Genomic DNA, 25371 nt, shown 5'->3' with positions numbered 1-25371 from the left:
CTTAGAAGCATGTCAAACGCTGTTTAAAATCAATCTTTATGGCATTGTTAACGTAAAATTGCGATAATATTCCAACCGGACAATAGCGTATTCATTCAAGGAGAAAAAGAAGGAACAGCGTGGTCGCGTGAACGTGCATATCCAATCCCTTTGTTGCCAGGCAGTCCACTCAGAAACTGAGCTCCTATTATCTGCCCAGTGACAGAATGCTCAAACCACTTTCTGAAGGCTTTAGACAGCCAATGGAAGCCTTAGGAAGTGCAACGTAACCCCACGGATAGTGTAGTTTCGAAAGGGACTAGAAAGAACTACAATTCTCAGATCCTCCACTTCCTGGTTGACTTTTTCTCAGGTTTTTGCCTGCCATATGAGTTCTGTTATACATAGACACCAAACAGTTTTAGAAACTTCAGTGTTTTCTATCCAAATCTTCTAATAATATGCATATTCTAGTTTCTGGGCCAGAGTAGTAACCTGTTTAAAGTGGGTACGTTTTTCATCCGGCCGTGAAAATACTGCCCCCTAGCCCAGACAGGTTAAAGAAAGGCATTGATGTTTATGGTTAGGTACATTGGTGCAATGACAGTGCTTTTTTTTCGCAAATGCGCTTGTTAAATCAACACCCGTTTGTCGAAGTAGGCTGTGATTCAATGAGAAATTAACAAATTAACGTTAGAGAAACTAGTAATATCATCAACCATGTGTAGTTAACTAGTGATTATGTTAAGATTGATCGGTTTTTATAAGATAAGTTTAATGCTAGCAAGCAACTTATCTTGGCTTCTTGCTGCCCTCGCGTAACAGGTAGTCAGCCTGCCATCCAGGCTCCTCGTGGAGTGCAATGTAAGGCAGGTGGTTAGAGCGTTGGCCTAGTAACCAGAAGGTTGCAAAAACGAATCCCCGAAACCCCCATGAACAAGGCAGTTAACCCCCGTTCCTAGGCCGTCATTGAAAATAAGAATGCATTCTTAATCTGACTTGCCTAGTTAAATAAAGGTGTAAAAACATTTAAAAAAAAATACAATTTGGCAAATCGGTGGCCAAAAATACCGATTAACGATTGTTATGAAAACTTGAAATCGGCCCTAATTAATCGGTCGACCTCTACTCCACACACTTGAAGATTACCCCTGGGCTTTGATGAACAGTGAAAGTGTTGCAGAGGAGGTGGATCTGATCAAGCATGGTACACAAAGACCACTATGTCACAGTCAATCCCCATCTACCATAAACGATCACATACAGCAAGTTGTATTATTCTAAGGGGCCTCTTGTTTGTCATAAATGTCTACAGCAACTCCAGGACAGAAAGTAATTTGGCAACTCCAAATGCAGTGAGGCAGTAGGTCATGTTGGATTCAGGCAGACTTATTGGACTAGCAATGAATCAAAGCTCACTTCTAAATGATAAGGAGGTGACTTAAGAGCACAAGTTATACCACAGTGGGGGCAAGTTTGTTTCTCACTATTGTATCTGCGTTTACAGGTCTATATTTACAAAATGCTTTAAGATACACAAACAAAAAGCATTAGGATATGTCATTTTTACAATATCAGAGCTTGCAATATGGGGTTACAGGAGTTTATTCCACCACCCCTCCTCCAGCCAAGTATTATTTTGCACTGTTTAAGGGTGTGTGTCACGTCTATCAATTTAACCACTTTTGCAGTAAAATATTTTTATACAACCATCCATTTCATATATAGGAGACCTTAAAGATATGGGAAAAACAACATGGCTGTGCTTTGTTATACCTCCGGAAGAGGTATCTCAAATTAAAGCACTTTTTGCAGACTGGCCACTAGCTGAATGTGTAGCAAGCAACATGGGAGATCTCTAAACAATGCAAAATGGAATAAAAATTATGGAATTAAGTTAGTTAAATGAGGAGTACGTAGGCTGTTGTTTAATCGGCATGGAGTTGTTGTACACTAGGACAGTAAGTGCAGCAAAATGGCTCCAATTAACATAGCTGGCTAACATAGTTAGGGATTTTGGAAATCCTTGGGCTGGCCGACCGAGCGTTAAAAAAAAAATATAATAATTATATATATATATATATATATATATAAAAAAAAAAAAGAAATCCCCTTTGGTTCGCCCATGTCCAAAAAAAAATAAAAACTTTGGGATGGAAAAATGTTTTCAGTGTAAACTTAAACCACTAAAACAAGCAGCTACAAAGTATGTAGAAAGCTGATGGACCTATATTTTTCAATTATATATTATTTGTTTATTCTCAATCACAAAAATAAAAGCAGGACTGTCATGGATCATTTTGAATTCCAAAAACAAATTTAGCAGTATTGATTTTATGTTTGAGCAAAAGAACACACAACATTTTTAGAATTGCAGAACATTTTCTTTGAAAGTGCAAAAATATATCATGGCTCCATGGAGAAATGTGTAGAATTGCAGAAAATGTACTTAAACCGCCAAGATAGGGTCCTGTAGAGTTTGCTCTAAAATTCAGCCACGCCAACAACACCCATTGCCACAGCCCCTTCTACGCCCACCACCTTAGCCCTTTTGTGAACCAGAAAAAGCCCTGTTCGCTAGCTTCTTTAGTGATTTGATGCAGTCAAGACGAGCAGTACCAGATGGGATGATAACCTATGGCATCTAAAAGTTTGTCTAACTAGCTTGTGTCTGTATGGCTACTCTCTCTACCCCCCTAGTCTATGGCTTGGGTGGTTGGAGCATGATTTTCTGGGCCTTCCTTTCACACCGCCTGATATAGATGTTCTGGATGGCAGGGAGCTCGGCTCCATTGATGTACTGGGCTGTCTGCACCACCCTCTGTAGCACCATACGATCGAGAGCGGTGCTATTGCCATACCAAGCAGTGATGCAGCCAGTCAAAAAGCTCTCAATGGTACAGCTGTAGAACTTTTTGAGGATTTGAGGGCCCATGCCGAACTTTTTCAACCACAACATTTTAAGCCTTTAGTGATTTGGACACCGAGGAACTTGAAGCTCTCGACCTGCTCCACTGCGGCCCCGTCGATATGGATGGGGGCGTGCTCGCCTCCCTGTTTCCTGTAGTCCACAATCAGATCCTTGGTCTTACTCAAAATCGAATTTTATTGGTCACATACACATGATTAGCAGATGTCATTGAGAGTGCAGTGAAATGCTTATGCTTCTAGATCCGACAGTGCAGCAGTATCGAACAGGTAGTATCTAACAATTCCACAAGAAAACCTAATACACACCATCTAGTACATTTAAAAAATAAAAAATGCACCTTTATTTTACTAGGCAAGTCAGTTAAAAACAAATTCTTATTTACAATGACGGCCTACCGGGGAACAGTGGGTTAACTGCCTTGTTCAGGGGCAGAAGGACAGATTTTTACCTTGTCAGCTCAGGGATTCGATCATGCAACCTTTTGGTTACTGGCACAACGCTCTAACCACTAGGCTACATTCCGCCCCACAAAAGGAATGGGATGAGAGTATATAAGTATAAAATATATGGATGAGCTGTGAGCGCAGCTAAGGTGCAATAGATGGTGAAGTGTGTGTATATATAGTATATACAATATAGTATATACATAAACTCAGCAAAAAAAGAAATGTCCCTTTTGCAGGACCGTCTTTCAAAGATCATTTGTAAAAATGATTAATGAACATGCACCTGTGGAACGGTCATTAAGACACTAACAGCTTACTAACAGGTAGGCAATTAAGGTCACAGTTATGAAAACTTAGGACACTAAAGAGGCCTTTCTACTGACTCTGAAAAACACCAAAAGAAAGATGCCCAGGGTCCCTGCTCATCTGCGTGAATGTGGCTTAGGCATGCTGCAAGGAGGCATGAGGACTGCAGATGTTGCCAGGGCAATAAATTGCAATGTCCGTACTGTGAGACGCCTAAGGCAGCGCTACAGGGAGACAGAATGGACAGCTGATCGTCCTCACAGTGGCAGACCACGTGTAACATCCGAACATCACACCTGCGGGACAGGTACAGGATGGCAACAACTGCCTGAGTTACACCAGGAACGCACAATCCCGCCATCAGTGCTCAGACTGTCCGCAATAGGCTGAGAAAGGCTGGACTGAGTGCTTGTAGGCCTGTTGTAAGGCAGGTCCTCACAAGACATCACCGGCAACAACGTCGCGTATGGGCACAAACTAGAGGTGACCGATTATGATTTTTCACCTCCGATTATTAGAGGACCAAAAAAAGCCGCTACCGATTTAAATCGGCGGATTTTATTTTTTTATATAATAATAATAATAATAATAATAATAATAATAATAATAATAATAATAATAATTACAACAATACAGAATTAACTTATTTTAACTTCATAGAACACAAAAATAAAATCAATTTTAGTAAAAAAAATAAATAATGAAACATCTTCAATTTGGTTTAAATAATTCAAAAAGTGTTGGAGAAGAAAGTAAATGTGCAATATGTGCCATGTAAGAAAGCTAACGTTTAAGTTCCTTGCTGAGAACATATGAAAGCTGGTGGTTCCTTTTAACATGAGTCTTCAATATTCCCAGTTATGAAGTTTTAGGTTGAAGTTATTATAGTACTATTTCTCTCTATACCATTTGTATTTCATTGACATTTGACTATTGGATGTTCTTATAGGCACTTTAGTATTGCCAGCCTAATCTCGGGAGTTGATAGGCTTGAAGTCATAAACAGCGCTGTGCTTCAAGCATTGCGAAGAACTGCTGGCAAAGGCTGTAAAGTGCTGTTTGAATGAATGCTTACGAGCCTGCTGCTGCCTACCACCGCTCAGTCAGACTGCTCTATCAAATCATAGACTTAATTATAATATAATAAACACAGAAATACGAGCCTCAGGTCATTAATATGGTCAAATCCGGAAACAATCATTTCGAAAACAAAACGTTTATTCTTTCAGTGAAATACCCTCAACATTTATTTCTATGGTCGTAATATTGGCAAGTCTACTTTGAAACAAGGTAAGGTATGCTTCATAAAATGACATAAAAAAAAAAAAAAAAATCCTGGTTTTAAACAATTACAGATTGCATTATGCAGAAATTGCTCCGCCATTTCCTGGTTGCTAAAATTAGAATAGTTCACCTAGTTTCAGTTTGTGACAAAACCGCTATGAAAGCTCTTTTCAATAACCAAAAATATTGCAGTTTCAGCTGGTGTACAAAACCGAAAGTAAAACTAAAACGTAAGCGTGGGAAGCATAGAAATGGCACACATAGAACAGATCTACCATTTCTTAGACTTGCTTTCAAGAAGAATGACAGATCTATAAATCACATTTCTATGTAAATTTGGTCAGTTCGCCCAAAAAAGTTAAATATCGCAGCTTTAAGTTGATGGTTAAATAGTTTTAAAATGCTGACCAGCTCAGATTCAAGGTGGGTGATGTGCAGTTAGCAACAGGCACCGTCCTTCACTCTCAGGCCTTGTGACCATTTGATCTAAACAAACCATACGTTATGGTTAATGTTCGTTATACATTAATGTTCATTATATTTGTCAAACATGACTGGCCTTTAGCCTCCTTTTAAAGTTTGGCTACATTTTCTGGCACCTCCATGTCAGCATGGGTTTGGACATGCATATTACCTTCACTTTGACCTGTAGGCTTTTTAATTTATGTAAGCCAAATGAAAAGTAGATTTGAATATTATTCCATTGTTGGCCTCTCTTATCAAGAGTAAATGTTTGATAGTGTGATTTGTGTGAATTATTTTGTCCATTTGGACAATTTAAATCTATATTCCTCTTGTGCACCTATTTGTTATACTTTTCCCAGACAAAAGGACCAGCATTAATGTCGAGCCCGGCAGAGTAAGAGTGATATTACTGAACCCATTAGCACAGAGAATAAAAACTAACCAAGCTCTCAAAGCACTTCCACACTTCCTTTTAAGTGAAAGAAACAAAGACAAACAATTAAAACAAAGGAAGAATGCAGGGAGGGGGCATGCAGTCCCAGATTACCCTGGCTGGATGCGGGGAGGGGGCATGTCGTCCCAGATTACCCTGGCTGGATGCGGGGAGGGGGCATGCCGTCCCAGATTACCCTGGCTGGATGCGGGGAGGGGGCATGCCGTCCCAGATTACCCTGGCTGGATGCGGGGAGAGAGCATGCCGTCCCAGATTACCCTGGCTGGATGCGGGGAGGGGGCATGCCGTCCCAGATTACCCTGGCTGGATGCGGGGAGGGGGCATGCCGTCCCAGATTACCCTGGCTGGATGCGGGGAGGGGGCATGCCGTCCCAGATTACCCTGGCTGGATGCGGGAGGGGGCATGCCGTCCCAGATTACCCTGGCTGGATGCGGGGAGGGGGCATGCTGTCCCAGATTACCCTGGCTGGATGCGGGGAGGGGGCATGCCGTCCCAGATCACCCTGGCTGGCGCAGCTTTGTCCCTCTAAAGCTTTTCAGAGGGGATTTTAATACGATTAGAGAGGGGAGGGCGGGCGGGGGAAGTTGACCCCGAGAACTAAAGCCAATAGAGATCGGGGAGAAATGGGTCCCCTAAACATCAGCAGTCTCTCCATCCATCAACTGATTCGAAGACATTCCCCCACACGCGTGTGTGTGTGTGTGTGTGTGTGTGTGTGTGTGTGTGTGTGTGTGTGTGTGTGTGTCACTTGATTGGGTGGAGGGGCATTGGTGGATCGCTTTCACTAATAGGAGAAATACTGGCCAAAGCCTTTCAGTGAGGGAGAAAGACACATGGAGAGGGGGAGCACACACAAAGAGCCACATGGAGAGCACAGGCCCCTACTGCCCATCTGGCTGGCTCAACGCAGAGACCATAGAAAGTGGCCACCCCTCTACCCACCGACTCTTCTATACACACACTTCACTCTGTCCCCAGGGAGCAACCAAGGACTTCCAAACAAGACACCTGCTGCAAGACGTTGGGCTTCCAACGTGCCAGAGCAGTGTGTGTGTACGTGGCTGTGCCAGACAGGAGTCCAGATGCACCCAGTGTTTGGGTTAGATAATAGGAGGGCTGGGAGAGTAGATTCATCTGGGCTTTACCATAGATGCACATTCCTGGAATTAGTCATTTAAAACTTTAACAGGACAAGGACAGTCATAGAATTACATATCAGAACTTAGTAATCGGACCTCTGTGGACATAGTGCTATTTTTCATTAGTCCTACTCCAGTCTCCTTTCCACCTCATTTAACACCGATTTACTTAGCAAAAGGCACCTCTCAACAGGTGGTCCAGGTATGACATGTCACAAGTGGGGGGGGGGGCTTTCCTCTTGTCCTGTATTGTTTATCAAAATGTGTGTTTTTTGGGGGGCAGAAATGCCTTCTGGAACATGTGAACTTTCATGTACCTTAACAACAAACTTGTATGACATCTGTAAATATGAATATAATTGTTAAATTATAAGCCGAGTTGGTATAGCCACAGAAAAAGGCAGCAACCTTCCCGCTAGCCATGGTTGGCTGAGATAATGAGTGGGCTGGACATTTATTTAACCTTTATTTAACTAGGCAAGTCAGTTAAGGACAAATTCTTATATACAATGAAGGTGTACCTCAGCCAAACCTTAACCCGGGCGACACTGGGCCAATTGTGCATCGCCCTATGGGACTCCAATCACAGCCAGATGTGATACAGTCCAGGATCGAACCAGGGACTGTAGTGACGCCTCTAGCACAGATGCAGTGCCTTAGACCGCTGCGCCACTCGAGAGCCAAGAGAGATGAGTTTGGATTGGTCTGCCATGTAGCACGCTTCTGTCTGTTTGAGCTGGTCATGTGTGTAGTAGGTAATCCTTTTTAACGCAGCTTTTCTTGGAAAGATATCATGTAGTAGAACTGCATAAGTGCTGCTCTCTACTTTCTGGAGGACCAAGTTTTGAAATCAGTGGAATTAGAGTATGATCCCTAAGGAGATGGTGAAAACACCTGTCTCCGGATTACATCTTCAAATTAAGGGCAACCATGGCATCCTTGACAGGTGGAGAAGCGTCCATCTATCTTACATGGTCTAGCTAGCTACATTTTCAGACATTACACGTTTCTAATTTTGTTGAGGGAGCGTGCAATTGGCATGCTGGGTGCAGGAAAGTCCAACAGAGCTGTTTCTCTACCATAAGCCGTCTCCAACATTGTTTTAGAGAATTTGGCAGTACGGCCAACCGGCCTCACAACCACAGACCACGTGTAACCACGCCAGCCCAGGACATCAACATCCGGCTTCTTCACCTGCGGGATCATCTGAGACCACCCACTCGGACAGCTGACGAAACGGAGGAGTATTTCGGTCTGTAATAAAACCCTTGTGGGGATAAACTCATTCCGATTCACCCATGACTGCGTGGCCACAGACGACTCCAACACGATTATCAAGTTTGCTGATGTCACGGCGGTGGTAGGCCTGATCACCAGCAACGACGAGGCAGCATACAGAGAGGTCTGTGACCTGGCAGTGTGGTGCCAGAACAACAACCTCTTCAACGTCAGTAGACAAGATGGTGCCGATAGAGATGGCAGCTTCGCTTCAAGTCCTTAGGAACTGAGTCATTTTTTAAAAATGTATTATTTCTTACATTGCTAGCCCAGAAAACCTTAACCTCTCTAGGGTAGGGGGCAGTATTTGCACGGCCGGATAAAAAAACGTACCCGATTTAATCTGGTTATTACTACTGCCCAGAAACTAGAATATGCATATAATTATTGGCTTTGGATAGAAAAAACCCTAAAGTTTCTAAAACTGTTTGAATGGTGTCTGTGAGTATAACAGAACTCATATGGCAGGCAAAAACCTGAAGATTCCTTACAGGAAGCGCCCTCTCTGACCATTTCTTGGGCTTCTACACTCTCTTTATTGAAAACTGAGCATCTCTGCTGTAACGTGACACTTCCTACGGCTCCCATGGGCTCTCAGAAGGCGGCTGAATGATGTCTTCCCAGGCCCTGGCTGAAAAACAGTAGCGCATTTGGATAATGGTCGATCAGAGAACAATGAGACTGAGGCGCGTGCACGAGGCCACACCATGTTTTTATTTTCTCTGTCTTTGAACGTAAACAGGGTTTCCCGGTCGGAATATTATCGCTTTTTTACGAGAAAAATCGATTTTAAACAGCGGTTGACATGCTTCGAAGTACGGTAATGGAATATTTAGACATTTTTTGTCACGAAACGCGTTGGGCGCGTCACCCTTCGGATAGTGTCTTGAACGCACGAACAAAACAGAGGATATTTTAACATGACTATGGATTATTTTGAACTAAACCAACATTTGTTATTGAAGTAGAAGTCCTGGGTGTGCATTCTGATGAAGAACAGCAAAGGTAATCAAATTTTTCTAATAGTAAATCGGAGTTTGGTGAGGGTCAAACTTGGTGAGTGTCTAAATAGCTAGCCCGTGATGGCTGGGCTATCTACTCAGAATATTGCAAAATGTGCTTTTGCCGAAAAGCTATTTTAAAATCTGACATAGCGATTGCATAAAGGAGTTCTGTATCTATAATTCTTAAAATAATGTATGTTTTTTGTGAACGTTTATCGTGAGTAATTTAGTAAATTCACCGGAAGTTTGCAGTGGGTATGCTAGTTCTGAACGTCACATGCTAATGTGAAAAGCTGTTTTTTGATATAAATATGAACTTGATTGAACAAAACATGCATGTATTGTATAACAATGTCCTAGAAGTGTCATCTGATGAAGATCATCAAAGGTTAGTGCTGCATTTAGCTGTCTTTTGGTTATTTGTGATGCTTGTGGTTGGTCGGAAAATGGCTATGTGGCTACTTTTACGATATACTCCTCTAACAAAATCTAATGTTTTGCTTTTGCTGTAAAGCCTTTTTGAAATCGGACAACGTGGTTCGATTCAGGGGAGGTGTATCTATAAAACGATATAACATAGTCCTATATTTGAAAACAAAGTGTACAATTTTTTTTTTATGCTAATGGCGATAGGATTTTTCGCTGGATGTCGGACGGAGCCCGTCCAGAGGTTAAAAGTGCCTTCCTCACCATCTTAAATAAGCATGCTCCATTCAACAAAATTTGAACTAGGAATAGATATAGTCCTTGGTTCACTCCAGACCTGTCTGCCTTTGACCAGCACAAAAACATCCTGTGGCGTTCTGCATTAGCATCAAATAGCCCCCGTGATATGCAACTTTTCAGGGAAGTTAGGAACAAATATACACAGGCAGTTAGGAAAGCTAAGCCTGGCTTTTTCAAGCAGAAATTTGCATCCTGTAGTACTTACTCAAAAAGGTTCTGGGACACTGTAAAGTCCATGGAGAATAAGAGCACCTCCTCTGTTGCTCACTGCTCTGAGGCTAGGAAACACTGATACCACCGATAAATCCACTATAATTTCAATAAGCATTTCTCTACGGCTGGCCTTGCTTTCCACCTGGCTACCCCTACCCCGGTCAACTGCCCGGCACCCTACACAGCAACCCGCCAAAGCCCCCACCATTTCTCCTTCACCCAAATCCAGATAGCTGATGTTCTGAAAGAGCTGCACAATCTGGACCCCTACAAATCAGCCGGGCTAGACAATCTAGACCCTCTCATTCTAAAATTATCTGCCCAAACTTTTGCAACCCCTATTTACTAGCCTGTTTAACCTCTTTCGTATCGTCTGAGATTCCCAAAGATTGGAAAGCTGCCGCAGTCATCCCCCTCTTCAAAGGGGGTGACACTCTAGACCCAAACTGCTACAGACCTATATCTATCCTACCCTGTCTTTTCTAAGGTCTTCGAAAGCCAAGTTAAGAAACAGATTACCTATCATTTCGAATCCCACCGTACCTTCTCCGCTATGCAATCTGGTTTCCGAGCTGGTCATGGGTGCACCTCAGCCATGCTCAAGGTCCTAAACGACATCATAACCGCCATCGATAAGAGACATTACTGTGCAGCCGTATTCATCGACCTGGCCAAGGCTTTCGACTCTGTCAATCACCACATTCTTACTGGCAGACTCGACAGCTTTGGTTTCTCAAATGATTGCCTCGCCTGGTTTACCAACTACATTTACATTTACATTTTAGTCATTTAGCAGACGCTCTTATCCAGAGCGACTTACAGTAGTGAATGCATACATTTCATTTCATACATTTTATTTTTTCCGTACTGGCCCCCCGTGGGAATCAAACCCACAACCCTGGCGTTGCAAACACCATGCGTTGCAAACACCATGCTCTACCAACTGAGCTACAGGGAAGGCTAATTTTCTTCCAAACTAATTTTCTTCCGATCGTAGTAGGCTTTTCCCTTTGCTGTTGATTTCTCCATGTTTCTAATGGCGATGTCATAGGCTTCCGCCATCTGTTGCTGCCACTTCTTAGCATAATCCTGGTATGATTTCTCCTGTTCCTTTATCTGTAACCCAAAAGACAAGGTCAACAGGTAGCCGTGGAGCCCTTCCAAATAGCAGGAAATACAGTGAGAACCCAGTAGCATCACTGGTGGTAGAGGTTGACTGATTATGATTTTTCAACGCCGATACCGATTTATTGAAGGACCAATATATATATATATATATACAGATACACACACACATATATATATATATATATATATATATATATATGAGGTCGACCGATTAATCAGAATGGCCGATTAACTACTTCTCTGATAGAGTTCAGTGTGTCAAATCGGAGGGCCTGTTGTCCGAACCTCTATCAGTCTCTATGGGGGTGCCAATGGGTTCAATTCTCAGGCCGACTCTCTTCTCTGTATACATCAATGATATTGCTCTTGCTGCTGGTGATTCTCTGATCCACCTCTACGCCGACAGCACCATTCTGTATACTTCTGGCCCCTCTTTGGACACTGTGTTAACTAACCTCCAGATGAGCTTCAATGCCATACAACTCTCCTTCCGTGGCCTCCAACTGCTCTTAAATGCAAGTAAAACTAAATGCATGCTCTTCAACCGATCGCTGCCCCCACCTGCTTGCCCGTCCAGCATCACTACTCTGGACGGCTCTGACTTAGAATATGTGGACAACTACAAATACCTAGGTGTCTGGTTAGACTGTAAACTCTCCTTCCAGACTCACATTAAGCATCTCCAATCCAATATGAAATCTAGAATCGGCTTCCTATATCGCAACAAAGCATCCTTCACTCATGCTGCCAAACTTACCCTCGTAAATCGCACTATCCTACCGATCCTCGACTTCGGTGATGTCATCTTTAAAATAGCCTCAAACACTCTACTCAACAAATTGGATGCAGTCTATCACAGTGCCATCAGTTTTGTCACCAAAGCCTCATACACTACCCACCATTGCGACCTGTACGCTCTCGTTGGTTGGCCCTTGCTTCATACTCGTCGCCAAACCCACTGGCTACAGGTTATCTACAAGTCTCTGCTAGGTAAAGCCCCGCCTTAGCAGCACCCACCCATAGCACATGCTCCAGCAGGTATATCTCCCTGGTCACCCCCAAAGCCAATTCCTCCTTTGGTCATCTTTCCTTCCAGTTCTCTGCTGCCAATGACTGGACGAACTGCAAAAATCTCTGAAGCTGGAGACTCATATCTCCCTCACTAGCTTTAACCTCTCTAGGATATATGGGACGGTAGCATCTCATCTCGCCAACAGCCAGTGAAATAGCAGAGCGCCAAATTCAAAACAACAAAAATCTCATAATTCAAATTTCTCAGACATACAAGTATTATACACCATTTTAAAGATAATCTTCTCATTAATCCAACCACATTGTCCGATTTCAAAAAGGCTTTACGGCGAAAGCATAGCATACGATTATATTAGGACAGCACCGAGACAAGAAAAACCACACAGCCATTTTCCAAGCAAGGAGAGGCGTAACAAAAACCAGAAATACAGCTAAAATTAATCACTAACCTTTGATCTTCATCAGATGACACTCCCAGCACTCAATGTTACAAAATACATGTATGTTTGGTTCGATAAAGTTCATATTTATATCCATAAACCCCATTTTACATTGGCGCGTGATGTTCAGAAAATGTATTCCCACCAAAACCTCCGGTGAATGAGCACATCAATTTACAAAAATACTCATCATAAACGTTTATAAAATTTACAACAGTTATTGAAAGAATAATAGATACACTTCTCCTTGATGCAACCGCTGTGTCAGATTTTAAAATTGCTTTACGGCGAAAGCACATTGTAATATTCTGAGTACAGAGCTCAGCCATCAAAGCTAGCTAGACAGTTACCCGCCAAGTTCTGGAGTCAACTAAACTCAGAATTAGTATTATAAATCTTCCCTTACCTTTGCTGATCTTCGTCGGAATGCACTCCCAGGACTCCTGTTCTTTTTGTTCGAAATACTCCATATTTATGTCCAAATACCTCCGTTTTGTTCGCGCGTTCAGATCACTAATCCAAAGGCGCGAGCGTAAACCAGAGACAAAAAGTAAAATAGTTCCATTACCATTCGTAGAAACATGTCAAACAATGTTTACAATCAATCCTTAACCTTAATTGCCTACCATCTGTAAGCTGTTTGTGTCTTAATGACCATTCCACAGGTGCATGATCATTAATTGTTTATGGTTCATTGAACATGCATGGGAAACAGTGTTTAAAACCCTTTACAGTGAAGATCTGTGAAGTTAATTCGTAAAAATCCAAATATCTTTGAAAGACAGGGTCCTGAAAAAGGGACGTTTCTTTTTTTGCTGAGTTTAGTTCCTAGCTGTGCCTTACAAAATGACAATGTGCGCATTGGCTCTAGTTGTTTTTAACAGAATAGCCTGAAATGTTTTTTCAGCTCCGATTTACTCAAGGCATACAACACAGCTTATAGGCCTAGTGTTTTTGTTTGTATTCAAAACATTTTCAGGTCACTGCTTTTATTAATTTTTTAACACACCAGAGGGCAAGTGAGCTGGGGTGGCTTTGCGTGACCTTTAGGTTAACCTTTTGAACTTTGACTTAGTGCCGTATGGATGGACTTCACTAGTTACAACAGACATAAACACCGCCTATTTCTACAATTTATATTCTTAAAATCTGGTTTTAAACCTAACCTTAACCACACTGCTAACCTTATAAGACCAAAAAGCAAATTTTTGTTTAAATGAAGTTTTATGATATAGCCAATTTTTACTTTGTGGCTGTGGTAACCAGTGACAGGCCTAAGTGGTTATGTCCTTTCTTCTGAAATGTGCACTTGTTCACTTCACTCTCCTTCACGGATTTAACAGCATAGGATTCTAAGTATCAGCTGGAGGGAGTTATTTTTGTCCATGATTGTTATATTTCCCAATTGTTAAATCCATTCAAGAAAGTGTGGAAGCAGAAGGGTTGGGAGACAACCCTACAGAGGGGTACTACTTGCTCTCTTCAGGCTGAGAACCAGCAGTGAGGTTTACCTAGTAGTGAAATGTGAATCCCCGTAACTTATTCAGGGCTCCAGACTAATATTTGCTCAGGGTCAGACAATTATAATACATTTGAGTCATCTTATAATGTAATTCACTATGCTTTATTAAGAGGTGTAATAGATTACTAAGATGTAACACATTTATTGAATACCATCTAACATGTCCAAGCAGGAATGCATGATTCAAAATATTTTGATATGAATCCTAATCCAGTGATTGTCATGAATTTTGGACAATTAGCCAATTGTTTTTGTTATATTACTGTCAAAATATGCACTAATAAGGCTTGTAAATACGGAGCGAGCGAAATTGCGCATCGGCCATTGCAAGTGCACTTGGTCTCCATTGTACATCATTTAAACATATATTTTTTTTTTAGGACATTACATTTAATCAAGGCCCAGAGGGGTGTGGTATATGGCTAAGAGTTGTTCTACGGTGAAACGTGGAATGCCTGGGCCATATTCCATAAACCCTGAAGTGCCTTATTGCAATTATAAATTGGTTACCGAAATAATTAGAACAGTGAACAAGTAGTTTTGCATCATACCCGTGGCATATTGTCTTTATATACCAGGTCTTTCAGCATTCAGGGCTTGAACCACCTGGTTTATAATTAGAGTTAGCGATCTAGCTAATGTGTTTTGAGTTTCCACTTCCTCAGGTGGTGAATTAGCATCAATTGAATAAGGCCTATCTTGACTGTAAAAAAGTATGCTTTGAGCTCAGTAATGATTGTTGAGAAATAAACATTATATAAAGCTGAGACCCTCTTAATGTGGATGACTAGTTGCACCCCCCCCCCCCCCCAACCACACACACACACACACACACACACACACACACACACACACACACTTGCATTTTGGGATGTTCTACAATCACAAGGGGCACACGAGGGTGGAGAGAGTGTGTGAGTCTTAATCATTACATTGGCAGAGCAGACACTTTTATTACACGGATCATGAGGATAATACTGTTTAACAAATTCAGGATTTTATCCGCTTAAAAAAAAATGGGATGTTTGAGGTGACCAGGTAGAATGTGTAGCTCGCACCAGTGTGACCATTTTAAAATGTTTTACTCGCACAGCCAAACCAAATGGTTGCATTTTTCGGTGTCTGTCTGGCCGTCTGCGGTACATAGCCTACACATCATTGCTACTGTTGGGGGAGCTGAAGGAAGCAGCCAGTCAGTAAGGCTCCAGACAGACAGTAAGGCTCCAGACAGACATCTGATATGCTATAGCAAATATGGTGCCGTTCCCGATGTAGTGCTATAATAAGGAATATGGGGAAATATCAGACACCGTCATGTTTACCTTAGAGATGTGAACTATGAACACCCACCACAGTCCATTGTCCTGTCTGTCTGGCCCTCTGTGGTCATACAGAGGGCCAGGAGGCAGTGGAGGCTGCATCCCGGCAGGCTCCAGACTAGACGGACGTCCTAGTCAAACCACTCATTATCAGTCAGATGTACCTAGAGCAGGTAGTCAGTCTGGCTGCAGTTAAAGGAATAGTTTGACATTTTGTCAATTAAGCCATTTGTCTACTACCCAGAGTCAGATGATCTCATGGATACCATTTGTATGTCTCTGTGTGCAGTTTGAAGGTAGTTTCGCGAGCCATTGCTAGCTAGCATTAGCACAATGACTGGAAGTCTATGGGATCAGCTAGCATGCTACTAATTGCCAAAATCTCGCACTATCCCTTTAAGTGGAGAGCAAACCCACTGCATGAGAATAGATTGGCTGGCTGCCTGCCATGGATAGGCCTACACATGGATTGGATAAATAGGAAATCTTGACAACTCTAGTAATGTACATATCATCAACTTTCAGATTTCTTTCTCTCTGACCACACCCCTCATCTCCTCCATAGGACGTTTTCCGTTGAAGACACTAGGTTTGTTTTCATAGAATCCCTACTAAACAACTCTACTCTTGTCCCGCAGGCAGGCCAATCCCTCAAAATATGGTTTGGTGCATCAGAACTGCGAGGTGGAAGAGTTGTGGGACAAGCGCAGCAAGGAAGAGGAAGCTCTGCACAGCACGTCTCCCCCCTGCACCCCCCGGCAGATGAAACGCATGTCGGGGAAACACCAGAAGAACCGCCAAGGTCAGGGAAGGTCGGCTAGACGCTCTCCTAACAAGGGTAAGTTAGGGGGTTAAGATGTGGTCAGACGTAGAGAGGACAGGGGGGTAGTGTGGTAAACATGTCACGCAAACGCCAGAGGAACAGCCAGGGCAAGTCAACTGGACGCGCTCATAACAAGGGTAAGAGAAATAAACATTAGATAAACCCACTCTACCTGTTAGGGTAACTGCAACCAACATAGTGGCCTGAATTTGGAATGAGCCAGTAGCAGTGAGTAAAGGAACCATAATGTGGATTTTCTTGACAAGTAAAGGTTCTAGAATTAGTATTGATTTTCCACTCTCTCTCTGGATTTCAGCAGACAAGCAGACGTCCCCCTCCAGCCCATCCCAGCTCCAGAGAGAGAGGCAGCCCAACCCCAACAGGATCAGAGAAGGGGCCGAGCGAGACCAAGACAAAGACCCCCACCTCCAGCCCCCGGAGGCCGGGCAACATAACTACAAGTTGGGCAAGAAACAGACCGACCCTTCTGAGGGGATCCAAATAAACAAACAAGTAAAGAAACAAAGCGAGGATCAACAACACAGCTACAAACAGGGTCAAAAACAACGCGCCACCCTGCGTTCCAGCGAGAGAGACCACAAGAAGACCTTCCACGGTTCCTTCATGCTGGACCCGCTCACCAAGACCTCCAGCCCCTTCGGTGGAGGCTCAGCCCTCAACATGGACCCCAGGAAACCCTACCTGTCGTTGGGCTGCGGCAGCGGCAAGCTCCTGGTCACTATGCCACACTCCATGGCCCACCGCACGCACCGCCAGACGTCCCGTACAGACTGCCCTGCTGATAGACTCAAGTTCTTTGAGACGCTGAGGTTGTTATTGAAGCTGACATCCATGTCGTCCAAGAAGAAGGAGAAGGAGCAGCGCGGCCTGGAGAACACCGCCTTCATGGCCCAGAACAATGATGTATTTATTCACTGACTTATTTACATATTTGTTTATTCACTTATTTATGCATACTGGTGTATTTTTATCTCGCTCTCTCTCCAACACCCAGGTGGTGTGGCTGGAGCTCCAGGCGTGGCACGCGAGACGCTCCGTCAACGACCAGGACCTGTTCCTGTTCACAGCTCGTCAGGCCATCCCAGACATCATCCACGAGGTCCTCCACTTCAAGGTTAACTACCACAGCCTGAGCCCCAGCACCGTAGGCCTTGGGCAACCTAGCCTGCGGACGGGGGTAGGAGTGGGAGTACCAGGGGCATCTCTAGACCAGGGGGCCCAGAGGACTCTAGTGTTCACAGAGTCCGGCTGTGGAGGTCCAGGCCAGGTGTCCAAGCAGAGGTCTCCAACCCAGGGCTCAGAGACTGTTTCTGGGGAGGAAAGAAACTCTAACCAGCCTGCTGCTGGTGGAGCTCCAGAGACTAACCATGCTGTTTCAGTTGACCCGTGGGGCTTCAGCGCCAACCCCTCCTCGGCGGTAGACGCAGCGGCCCCCCTGGGTTCCGGGGTGGGGTACAGGGAACACCTCCAGCGCCAGCGGCTGGCTTTCGAGCAGGTCAAACGGGTGATGGAGCTCCTGGAGTCAGTAGAGGCTTTGTACCCGTCCCTGCAGACCCTCCAGAAGGACTATGAGAAGTACGCGGCCAGGGACTTCCAGGGCAGGGTGCAGGCACTCTGTCTCTGGCTCAACATCACACAGGTATGGTGGGGGATGGAGGAGGGTTTTACTCTATGCACATTCAAAGTAATACCAGAGCTGGGCAATGGGAACGGGATTGTCCTCTCAATGGCAAAGCAATCCCTTTTTTCTCTCTTCTGTGGTCCTAGGTGGCTCAGTTGGTAAAGCAGGGTGCTTGCAACACCAGGCTCATGGGTTTGACCATTATGTCAAAATGTAACCAATGGGTGTGAAAAATGTTTGTATAAAAGCGTCTGGTAAGTGGCATATATTTGTTATTATATTAGGATCTGAACCAGAAGCTGCGTGTCATGGCCACTGTCCTTGGCCTCCGGGACCTCTCCCGTATCGGCTGGCCCGTCTTCGAGATCCCCTCGCCACGCTGTTCCCGCGGCAATGACGACGAGGATGAAGACGAGAACGACTCCACGGCAACCTTCATCGCCGGCGACAGCGATGGAGAGGACCGGGACCTAGTGGTGGAGGATGGGGGAACGGACGAGCCCCAAGGGATCAAGACGATGGGAGAGCTCTTCCCCTGTTTGACTCCTAAATTCCCCCACTTACTATCCGAAGACAAATTCCTCCCAGCGGCCGGGACTGGGACTATAGAGGTGGTGTCAGGGGGAACGGGGACAGGGGGGATATACTGTCCCACAGCCATCTACAGACCCTTTGTAGATAAGGCCTTGAAACAGATGGGGCTGAGGAAACTGATCCTGAGGCTACACAAGCTGATGGACCCCTCCCTCCAGAGGTCCCGGGCAGCCCTGCTCAGCCACATGCCTGCACAGGAGGTAAGAGAGCGAGAGCTGCCATATTGTTTTAATGTGGTTTTATACAGGAAAAGATTACATACGAGTAGGCTTTGATGGTATCCAGATTGTCATACCTTCATACTGACCTTGTGCCAAACCGGGATATTCGGTAATACTGGCACTGAACACGAGGCGCTTTTTTTCAAACCCAACTGATGTTCTGTTATCTGAAGGTACGCAGTGCTAACAAGTACATGTAAAAACACATAGAGAATGCTAACAAGCCCATTGCGAACATTTTCTACTGTCTCTGAACTAAAGTATTTGTAGGACAGACATCCCAGCTCATACAAGTAACTCAAAACGGCTACTCAGTTTGCTGCGCACACAAAACAAATATTAGACAGCAAGGCTCTTGATTCAGGAGGGGATTCTCTGCTCTTTGATTTTATTTTGGAAGAAGCTAAGCACTTCGCTAACTAGCTACTAAATTAGCAAACCAAATGCACAAACTAATGGACAACACTTAGGCTTCTACTTCCAGCTTATACAAACTATATACATTTTACAATAGTTTTATTTTGTTTGGTGTTAGTCCTGGCCTTCCGCTAACCTTCACCTCTCCCATATATTTCTGATGTACATCCAGTTTGATTTCTATTTGCCATATGCTTTTTTTAACTGTGCTATAACACAAAAGTTCTGAACCTATTTACATTTTCCACACAGTACATTTTAGACAGTTAACTTAATAGTTAAGATGTCTATCTGGCAAACATTTATACTGAACAAAAATATAAACGCAACATGCAACCATTTCAAAGATTTTACTGAGTAAGGAAATCAGTCAATTGAAATAAATTCATTAGGCCCTAATCTGGATTTCACATGACTGGGAAGGGGTGCAGGCATGGGTGGGGAGCCAGGCCCAGCCAATCAGAATGAGTTTTTCCCCACAAAAGGGCTTCATTACAGACAGATACTCTTCAGTTTCATCAGCTGTCCGGGTGGCTGGTCTCAGACAATCCCGCAGGTGAAGAAGCCGGATGTGTAGGTCCTGGGCTGGCGTGTTTACACGTGGTCTGCGGTTGTGAGGCCGGTTGAACATTCAATTCTCTGGCAGCGGCTCTGGTGGACATTCCTGCAGTCAGCATGCCAGTTGCACGCTCCCTCAAATTGAGACATCTGTGGCATTGTGTTGTGTGACAAACCTGCACATTTTAGAGTGGCCTTTTGTTACCCCAGCACAAGGTGCACCTGTGTAATGATCATGCTGTTTTAGTCAGCTTCTCGATATGCCGCACCTGTCAGGTGGATGGAATATCTTGGCTTAGGAGGAATGCTCAAAAACAGGGATATAAACAAATTTGTGCACATAATTTGAGAGAAATTAGGTTTTTGTGCATATGGAAAATGTCCAGGATCTTTCATTTCAGCTCCTGAAACATGGGACCAACACTTTACATGTTGCGTTTATATTTTTGTTCAGTATAGTTGTGAGTTCCATACTTGAACTACATCACCTGACGCGTGCTGTACAACAGTGAGTGACTCACAAGGCTCCGGTCTCTTGTCATTGTGTGCTTGTAAACAAACACCACGTGACTGGGGACTACCGGTAAGTTTCATAATTAAACATTTCACCGGTCACAATGTTTAACGCAATCATCTTTATCTCCTAACACGTTGAACAAGTTGACTTCAGGTATTTACTTAGAAAGTAGATGGGTTCGGTTACGCCTTGATCACACCGATAGTGTCATTGCGCAAAATGGTACGCAGCATGATCTGGATATTTGTGCAACAAAAGTCCAAAATTCACCTTCTGCTACCATTTGCCAAGCCGTCTACGCATACAGTTTGACACATACATTAGATAAATCCAACATATGCACCACACAGAACACACTGCAATTGCCTCTGCTATGCAATGCTGCAAGGAAAACGCAGTGTTCCATTGGAAACTAATGTACTTCTGGTGTACCAAAATGCAATGATACTGTCGGTGTGATGGAGGCGTTAGGGTTTAGGGTAGCGATGTCCCAAGGATCCTGGGGACATCGCTACATAAGCTCACAGAACGGGACCGCCAAGTGCTGAAATAGGTAGCCCGTACAAATCGTCTTTCCTCGGTTGCAGCGCTTACTAACGAGTTCCAAACTGCCTCTGGAAGCAACGTCAGCGCAAGAACTGTTCGTCGGGAGCTTCATGAAATGGGTTTCCATAGCCGAGCAGCCACACACAAGCCTATCACCATGCACAATGCATGTTATACTAGCTAAGTGCTCTCTCAGCTGTGACTGGTCCATGTGTTATACTAGCTAAGTGCTTTCTCAGCTGTGACTGGTCCATGTGTTATACTAGCTAAGCGCTCTCTCAGCTGTGACTGGTCCATGTGTAGAATCACAGTGTGCACAAAAAGCTATCCATAAACATTCAGGATGACTAAGTCACCTTCCCTGGGGCCCTAGGAGGGAAGGCTTGGTCTCTTCTCTCTGAGGTGGTCAATTATCTGTGAAAGCAACAACGCTGTGCTGGTTGAAAAACAAAGTTCACCACACACTCAACTTGTAAACAGCAAGAGATTCAGCTAGGAATGTACACTGCTCTTGTTAGGGATATTTTGAGATTTTTTTTCTTCTCAGTTGACCACTCAAGAGGTTTGGAAACTCCATTCCACTATCCTTACCTCATCCTCTCCTTCTCTGTAGTTTGTCGACATGCTAACCTGTCTGTATTGTGTGTTTTGTATGCGTGTGTCTACCCCTAGTTCACAGACTTCCCAGACCCCATGCTGTACAGTGACTACCTACCAGAACTGTCCCGCCACCTGTCCTCCTGTAGCGCCCCCTGTGGCCCGGAGCTGGGGGCAGACCAGGTCTCTTGGGAGGAGCTGTTGGACATGGACCTGCCCTCGTTCCGACCTGCCTTCTTGGTCCTTTGCCGGGTCCTGCTGAACGTGATACACGAGTGCCTTAAACTGAGACTGGAACAGAGACCTGCAGGGGAGCCTTCACTGCTCAGCATCAAACAGGTCAGCAGGCACACTGTTTTCTTTATTGACTGATTAACGCTATTGGGCTGACCAGAACCTCAGATATTGTCCTTTTTAAAGCACAGTTCTATCATCTATGGTGGATGTGTAACCAGGCCAGCCTAGTACAGCTCGGCCTGCTCTGTTTGGCTCAGTAAAATGAAATGGTTAGGCTATATGTTGATGCCCATGTTAACCGGTGTCTCCATCTGTCCTGTAGTTGGTGCGTGAATGTAAGGAGGTGTTGAAAGGTGGTCTCCTGATGAAGCAGTATTACCAGTACATGCTGAGGCGGGTGGTCACAGACCCCCAGGGACTCCAGACCAACGCCAACATAGACGAGTTTGAGGACGACCTCCACAAGATGCTAGTGGTAAAACAGACCTACTGAGTCACGATTAGGGTTTCCAGAAATCCTGGATGGAAGATTAGTGGTAGCGTCCCACCTGGCCAACATCCGGTGAAATTGCAGAGCGTAAATTTCAAATGACAGAAATATAAATATTTAACATTCATGAAAATACAAGTATTATCCATCAAAATAAAGCTGAACTTCTTGTTAATCCAGCCGCTGTGTCAGATTTGAAAAAGGCTTTACGGCAAAAGCACACCATGCGATTATCTGAGGACAGCGCCCCGCATACAAAAAAAAAATTCAACCAGGCAGGTGCGACACGAAAGTCAGAAATAGTGATATAATAAATGCCTTACCTTTGAAGATCTTCTTCTGTTGGCACTCCAAACGGTCTGTTACTCAAAAGGACCATTTGTAATGTAACGGGCAGTTTACTTTGGGCACGCTTTTCATCCGGATGTGAAAATATTGCCCCCTACCCAAGAGAGGTTAAGAGGTCTTGAGGACAGGAATGATGGTCATCTTAAACGTGTGGATTACAGACTGACAAGGAGAGTTTGTCCCAGGTCTGGTAGAGCGGCATCATTGGGCAGATCACGGTTGGGTCTTCCTTTGTAATGCGTAGTAGTCTGTAGCCCCTGCCACATGCGGTGGGCGTCGGAGCCTGTGTAGTATCATTCCACCTTATTCCTATATTGTCATTTTGCTCATTTGATGACTCTGCGGAGGTCATAGTGGGACTTCTTGTTCCTGTCCTCAGCCGTAGCATCAGGGTTGTCTACGATAGCTCTGTGTGCGGTAGCCCTGCTCTTTAGTTTAGAGCCAACCTCTGTGTTAATCCTGGGCTATTGATTGGGGGACAATGTTGCCGATGCATTTTCTAATGCAACCGGTGACTCGGGTGGTTAGCTCGTTGGCGGAGTCTCAAAACATATTCCAATCAGCGCTAGCAAAGCAGACCTGTAGCATAAGCTCTGATTCTGGTGACAATTCTTCAACCGAGCGAGTCACGGGTACTTCCTGTTTTGAGTTTCTGGTTGTAAACAGGAAGTAGGAGTACATGATCTGATTTGGCGGATAAGGAAGGACCTTACATGCTTGCTTGTTGGTAGAATAACAGTGGTCTAGGACTTTATCGCCCCTAGGGAATAGGGTGCCGTTTGGGACTCATCCAGATTAGAGGTGTACTATATGAGAGGCTGTCTCTCTGGATAGCTGGCCAGTACCCAGGACTGAGGCTCAAAGGTATAGCTCCTGGTAAATCTGCTTAAGAACACTGTGTGCTGATTTCTGGTGTGAGTGTGTTTTAACCAACCACTGCAAAGCTGAAGCAGCACATGGTAGGGGTGTGGCAGGAATTGGCTTTAGTCAATCACTGATTACTTCTCAGGAATTTAGGCGGCATAGTTTTCTTTCCTCGCTGTCGGTCTTTTTCTCTGAACAGACGGCCGGCCAGTAGTCTGATAAAAGCCTGATTTAACACTATGTTCCTGAATTCCAAGAAGGCTCAGAACAACAGCACTGTCAGGGAAAAAGTTTAGTCTAGTCTACTGCCTGCTGCCAGCACTCAACGCTTTCCTTTAGGAATATCACGGGCCTGCAGAGCATGGGGTGGGGCCTGCAGAGCATGGGGTGGGGCCTGCAGAGCATGGGGTGGGGCCTGCAGAGCATGGGGTGGGGCCTGCAGAGCATGGGGTGGGGCCTGCAGAGCATGGGGTGGGGCCAATACAATAAGAATGAATGTATTCTCCAGTATCTCTGCCATCTGCTGACGAATACAGAGCAACACCACCAGATGCCTTAGGGAGGATGGTATACATTATAGGGGGAATTTGTGTTAGGATAATGGTGGCGATATCACAAGCTAGGTTTATGTCCCAATTTGCGACAGATTTTCATGAGAATATTATAAAATCTGCATAAAAAAATATGTGCGTCTTCATCAGACTGACGTTGTTGCGGATAAAAGGCTGTACGTGATGACGTAGTGCACATATAAGCCACTTTTTTGTGTTTAAGTTTTCATGTACTGAATAGAAAACCATGAGTTGGTTTCCATTGCATTTTCCACTCTAGCAATTTTAGTTTTGTTACAAACTGTTGCGATAGATGGCAGACTTGCCCATTCTGGTTTTCGCACATGCATGTTCTCTAGACAGTTGGCTGATATAGTGGACACTGGACAGATTAGGGTATATGATGAGATTGATAAAAGTAAAATAGTTGTTACTTGGCAGCTAAGCACCGATCTTCATGTCACTAGCATACAAATGAAGACCCTGAATTTTATTGGAATGGAGCATCAGTCTCACTGTGCACTTTCATCATCCTGTAGCCTAAACTGCATGCTTTTCCAAGTAGCAATGGGAGGACCACACAACATAGCATCGCGGGACTACAAATTTACCTCCACATGGTTATTCTATCAACAATTGCGCAATAAATTGTTTCCACTGCAATTCGTCGCATAATACAATTTTACCAACACAAAAAGATCCCACCATGTCAAACTAAGAAATTGTCTGTCGACATTTTATAAAATTGTAACGACACTTTCTGTTTCCATCAGAGCTGTCGTGATTTTGTTTTTTTTATTCAGCATGACTTGACTGGCATAAAAACGGTAGACAATCATACGGTGGAGAAACCATGCAAAGCAATTGTGAAAACATACATTTAGGAACTAGATTTGATTATCAAATGTCTCAAACTTGAGACGAAACTAACTGATGCATGCACCTTTTATTTAAATTAATAACATTGGAAATACACCTTCCTGCAGGTAGGCAAAAATATCCACTTACCTGATAATCACCACACATTCATCCCTCTGTCTGCAGGTGTACTTTGACTACATGCACAGCTGGATCCAGATGCTGCAGCAGCTTCCCCAAGCCTCCCACAGCCTGAAGAACCTTCTAGAGGAGGAGTGGGACTTTACCAAGGTCATCACCCCTTACATCAGAGGAGGGGAGGCTCAGTCTGGGAAACTCTTCTGGTTGGTGTTTGACTGATTTTGTTTCCTTGTTCTATTGTATCTCATGTTGAGTGTCTATGCTCCTTGGAAGCATCCAACTTGCTTCCTCTTTTTAAC

The 25371-nt window shown here is 44.1% G+C and overlaps 1 protein-coding gene across 7 annotated transcripts in view; it reads left to right on the top strand.

Annotated features, from left to right (window-relative positions):
- The window catches only part of LOC106611248 (mitogen-activated protein kinase kinase kinase 4), an 82149-nt gene that overhangs the window by 17644 nt on the left and 39134 nt on the right, over positions 1-25371 (top strand). For 3 of the 7 annotated variants that reach the window (XM_045687016.1, XM_045687010.1, XM_045687019.1), the window contains exons 2-8: positions 16307-16506; positions 16808-17415; positions 17507-18151; positions 18418-18927; positions 21659-21922; positions 22143-22295; positions 25118-25275. In XM_045687016.1, coding sequence (XP_045542972.1) covers positions 16307-16506; positions 16808-17415; positions 17507-18151; positions 18418-18927; positions 21659-21922; positions 22143-22295; positions 25118-25275 — 2538 coding nt within the window. The remainder of the gene's footprint in view (positions 1-16306; positions 16507-16807; positions 17416-17506; positions 18152-18417; positions 18928-21658; positions 21923-22142; positions 22296-25117; positions 25276-25371) is intronic. The other 4 variants (XM_045687015.1, XM_045687024.1, XM_045687012.1 and 1 more) reach the window with 2 other exon arrangements.

Source organism: Salmo salar, chromosome ssa01 (genome assembly GCF_905237065.1).
Source record: "Salmo salar chromosome ssa01, Ssal_v3.1, whole genome shotgun sequence".
NCBI classification, from domain to species: domain Eukaryota; kingdom Metazoa; phylum Chordata; class Actinopteri; order Salmoniformes; family Salmonidae; genus Salmo; species Salmo salar.
Note: the sequence above shows the minus strand (reverse complement) of the source record. Positions and strands in the feature narration are given on the sequence as shown.